Source organism: Indicator indicator, chromosome 11 (assembly GCF_027791375.1).
Source record: "Indicator indicator isolate 239-I01 chromosome 11, UM_Iind_1.1, whole genome shotgun sequence".
NCBI lineage: Eukaryota > Metazoa > Chordata > Aves > Piciformes > Indicatoridae > Indicator > Indicator indicator.
Genome location: NC_072020.1, coordinates 34,726,944 through 34,731,966, shown reverse-complemented (window position 1 = coordinate 34,731,966; position 5,023 = coordinate 34,726,944). Strand labels below are relative to the sequence as shown.

General features: G+C 37.8%; 1 protein-coding gene across 1 annotated transcript; it reads right to left on the bottom strand.

Moving 5' to 3' along the window:
• Nucleotides 1-360: 360 nt before the first annotated feature.
• On the bottom strand, nucleotides 361-1,140 carry LRRC3B (leucine rich repeat containing 3B). The gene has a single exon (XM_054385071.1). It carries the CDS (start codon nucleotides 1,138-1,140, stop codon nucleotides 361-363), a length of 780 nt encoding a protein of 259 aa, XP_054241046.1.
• Between the last annotated feature and the right edge of the window lie 3,883 nt (nucleotides 1,141-5,023).

Below are 5,023 nucleotides of genomic sequence, written 5' to 3'. Positions count from 1 at the left end.
ATCACTCCTCGCTTCTACTTCATGAGCATTGACCAAAGCAGATGAGCTCTGTCACTGCACAGATTTCTGATCTATAAATTACTCTGTTTTTTACTTTAAGTTTTTATTTGTTTTTTAAATTAAAAAAATAAATTTCATTATTAAATAGTGAAATGGGTCTAAACTAATTTTCACATATTAATTCACTCGCTTTAAGATTCCACCAGAGAAATAATTAAAGTATACCACCCAGACAAAACTTTCTCTTAGAAAGATCAACAATTAAACAGGAAAAAAACCTCCAAAGTTTTCATGTTTACAACAAACATTAAAAGTAAACCTCTGGTTTCCATCACAAAGGCAGTCATTATATTCAGAATACTATACCACAGTGCTAATGTCATCAGCTTCATCTGGTTTCTTTTGCCTGCTTGGCAGGGATTTCAAGTACTCAAGGTGCCTCCTTGCATCCTCCTGATTTTGTCGGACATAATAAACCACGTATGAGATCACCATGGTGAACCAGCCAAACATGGTGACCAGCATGGCATAATCAGTAGTCTTTTTAGGAAGATTGCAGAGGTCAGCATCGTTGGCAGCATTGAGGAACGGTCTCCCTGCATGTTCATCCAGCACAGAAGTCTTGCAGATAACATTGTTGGCTGTCTCATGGTTAGAGGCCATGCTTCTCAACACCTGCTGCAGTGTGCAATCACAGTGCCAGGGATTGTTTGCAATTCTAGCCCTGGCCTTCAAGTTGTTGAAAGCGTTTTTGTGCACACTTTGAATCCTGTTGTCAGACAAATCCAGAGTCTGCAAGGTTTCTGCTACCCCTTTAAAGGCATGTTCATCTATAAACTCAATTCCATTTTTTGATAAATTGAGGACTCTCAGTTGGTGCAGGTCTTTAAAAATTTCATTTGGGATAGATGTTATCTGATTGGAGTCCAAATAAAGCAGGACTGTTTCTGGAGGGAGATCTCTGGGTATTTCCTTGAGGTTTGCATTGCTACAGCTGACATTCAGACCTCCAGAGTGGGAACAGAGGCAGCCTTTCGGGCACATACTGGCAGAATGAAAGCACAGTATCATGAGGACAAAACTTTGTAAAAGCAAACACATGGATAGGGAACGAGTTAACCACAGGTGTACAAAATGCATGCTGGGGTGTCAGCATAATCACATGACCATTTCTCATTCAGCCAAGAGTGCTGAGAAAAGGATTGGCAAAGCTGAAACGTGGCTTCATTTTCTTCAGCGGGATTAGTAAAAACTGACTAACGTGGGCTTCCTCTTCTTAGAGGCACACCTACAGAGAGGAAGGAAAAAAAGTTCCTTATACTGTAAACTCCAATCCAAATTGCTTTCATTAAAAAAACAGAAATAAAATTAAGTCAAAGTGAAATGCAATACTAAATAAATGATCTATTATCCTATCAGTGCACCAGAGGATTTATTTAGGTAACTCCTATTAGCATTAACCTGAGTTCAGCACATAAATCCCCAGGACATTTTTAAGAAGATATTCTACAATTACAACAGGTTGCACAGGTTTGAGCTTTAATACTTACTAGAGGAGGCATTTGCTTGTTTTTCTCATAGACTTTTGTAAAACAGCTATAAAACTAAACTGCATTTCCCTTGCTAAAGTAAAAGTTAGTAGGAACTAAGGTTTGGATCTCCAACAGTGACAGGTAAGCAAGGAACTTGTGATGGTTAATGTCTCTCAAAATAAATTTATGCTATTTTAAGTCCAAATGAAAATGCTTCAGCAAGGAGATATTTTTACTATAAGAAACAAAAATTAAGTAAACCAAATGCTGCTGCAAGAAACAACAAATGTCCACCATCTCCTTGTTTGCCTACTTTTCTGCTTTTGAATGCCGTATTTCCTGTATCTCCCATCATTTTGTGAGACTCATAGAAGTCATTATTACTCCTGCTTTTCCTGAAAATTTTCTTTTCATGTAACAGAGAGAAAGAAGTGCAATAATTCCCAAAACCACACATCCCACCTCCAAACTAAGTAAAACTCACACAAACCTAGGCATGAGTCAAACTAAAATAATATTACTCGTGGCATGTTTTGATAATAGAACATGTGAAAAACATTGATTCTGCTCTCAAGTTTGTTTAAAAATAGTAAATATGAAGAAGCTTTTCCATTTTCTCCTTTAATTAGAGCATATCTACAGAAGTCTGATATGCTGACCTGTAAGGTTTCAAATACAACCTCATTTATTTTTACTTCTGTTGTTGTAAACTATTAATTTCTAACCACAACAGGTCTGTTAGTCTTCATGTACAGACCCTCTGTCTTTGTAGCAGCTTGGGTATTTTCAGCCTTCAAGTTGTATTTACATATAAATGAACTTTTTGTTTGTTTGTTTGTTAGTTTGGTTGTTTTTTCCCCCCAAAACTATGTTGTAGTCCACCGAACAACAACGTCCCTAAAGGGAGGATATGTGTGATTTTAAATTGCACTGCAGTCATTTTTGTCTGCAGATCTCACATACTAATAGCAGTTTCTGGCACACTGTGGTGATATAGAGCAGATGTGTCACGCAGAATTTCAAACTCATAGCTCAAGCTTTATTTAACCCTTTTGCTGAAGCTTAGTATGTCAGTAACCTCAACAGAAAACCAGAAGAACACATGCCACAATCCAATAGCATGCACATTATGGATGATTTTCCATTGCTATGGCTTGGCAACGGCAAAAGCTTAGCACTCACTGTAACAACTACAACTACACTACAGAGAGTAGTGTATCACCACTCCTCTTCAACTTATTTATTGATCAAGAGACAGATCACCCAAGAACCTAAACAGAAACCTTGCACTTGGACTCCATAAAACTTCAAATCTAAAATAAAAACAATGGAAATTGTTAGCAATGCAAAATTGTGAAGTTAACCCTGGAAATATGAAGCCATTAGGAAGGGAAGCAAGAAGAGCACACAAAATTCCCTTTGAAGACAAAGATCTGAGGAAGCACCTCCACAATCAATGGAGTACTGCAGCATTTCTGTGTAAGAAACAGGGTTGACATGAAAGGAGCCTAGTACATGAGGTACATTCTTGCCATGTGTCCCTGCTGCTCTTTGGTCACTGCAGTGCTTGGTCTTCAGATCAGACAGAAACCTACTACAAAAGCCCCAGAAGTTGTTTCCTCCCAGCCTCCCAAGTGCTAAGTACTTGCTAAAATGTGCAGCCCATTCAGAGGCCAACCTGGAGCTGGCAGCTTGTCCCCCTGGCAGCTCTGATCTGGCAACCTATTTTATTTTCCCTTCATGTTTGTGTCTCACTATTGTGCTGCATCAAAAGGATAGATGAGTGGTCCATCTTATCACCACAGAATAAGCATATCACACTCACTACTTGTATGCATTGGCTGTCCCACAGGAATGAGCTAGGGAAACGGAGCAAAGATCTCAAGCAGTCTCAGATGCTTAATTTTGTATAAGCATAAAAATCACCCTGCAACAGAGTGTGACAATGAAATCTCACATTTGCTTCATTACAGACTAAAAAACTTTTGCCAACCTGGAATTACACAATGGACCCTGTGGAGACTTCCATAAAGCAGCCATGCCAGTAATAATCCTATGACAGGAGGCCCCAGTCATCAATGTGGAACATCTTCATCCCTTTGAAGACAAATAAAGCTCTTTTTCTTTGACATATTAATGTGTTTAGAGTGGGAGAAGTAAGATCATTGCAGACTAATGAGGAAAATGTTTAATGAAGCAATGCCTCTTCAAAAGAGATCATTAAGAAAATGGATAAAGAAGGAGAAAAATTCCCAATGTTTTAAGTTGTTGGAAAGAATAAATACAAGTTCAAATCTGTAATTAACAATGTAGTCAATAAAAGTTAGCTGAGCAAGAATAAAGCTCAGCAAAATCTCAGTAAATTAACTAGAAGCAACCCAATGTGACTGGGCATCAGTCAGGGAAAACAAAGCTTTGTTTACTTCCATAATCAGACTATTTGATCTAAGGGATGCCTAAGGTTTGGGTTTCATCAACAAACTTACGGCAAGGACTTTTCTTGACTCACAGGCATCCTAGTGACAGCAAAAACAAAAAAGGAAAGAGAACTAGGATCTGCACATTTATAATGCCAAAAGGATGTTTGGTTTCTTGAGCATCTATCTAATTTTCCCTGCTTAGAACACACACATATATATACACACACACACGCATGTATGCACCACACAGAAACACTAAAGACTACAGAGAAATGGATAGAAGGCACAGAATTTATTATTAGATATCTGCAAATAAAGATGACAAATAAAGAAGAAAAATTAATTAACAAGTGAATGAAGACAGAGAGCAATACTATGAAGCACAGGTAACAGCACATTATAATAAATCTTTTTTTGTGTATGCTTCTAAAATGCAGGACACAGAAACCCTAACATATAAATCTAACATTGCAGGGCAAAAAAACTGCAGAGGAAGAATCACATGAAAGAATTCTTTACAGTCTTGCAATGGTTTTCAAGCTTTCCTCTTCTCATGATTCCCCAAGACAATTTTCTCAGTACAAACATCCACCACTGTACGAAGATACACAAACCCTGAAATCCCCAAGGAAAACACATTTGTTTTTAATACCCAGTGAGATTTCCACTGAGCTTCAGCTGTCAGGTATTTACAGGTTTTCCCATTCCAGCAAGCAAGGTGCAGAGAATACTATCTTAGCATCTGAATACAACACTGCCACGTTTTAAGTATCTGATTCGCAAATCCTCTCCAAAAAAATCCGTGATGTAAAGAAGTATTAGTGTCTTCAACTATCTCCTAGAAAAAAGTCCTGCAGATTCAACCCAATTTAGCCTCACAGAAAGTCTATGACAAGATTGCTTAGAATACTAATTTATGTTGTTGTGTCTTCAGAGTAAAACACAGGAGCACAGGAAATCCTATAACCACCACACAGAACAGGACAGAAGTGACACAGAGAATTCTTGTTTAGGACAACGCTAAGAGAACAAAATATGCATTAAAAAAAAAGTCAATTGTATATAAAAAAG

Excerpts from the sequence above, each read along its gene's own strand:
- LRRC3B (XM_054385071.1), bottom strand. The coding sequence starts at position 1,140 with ATGCATTTTGTACACCTGTGGTTAACTCGTTCCCTATCCATGTGTTTG.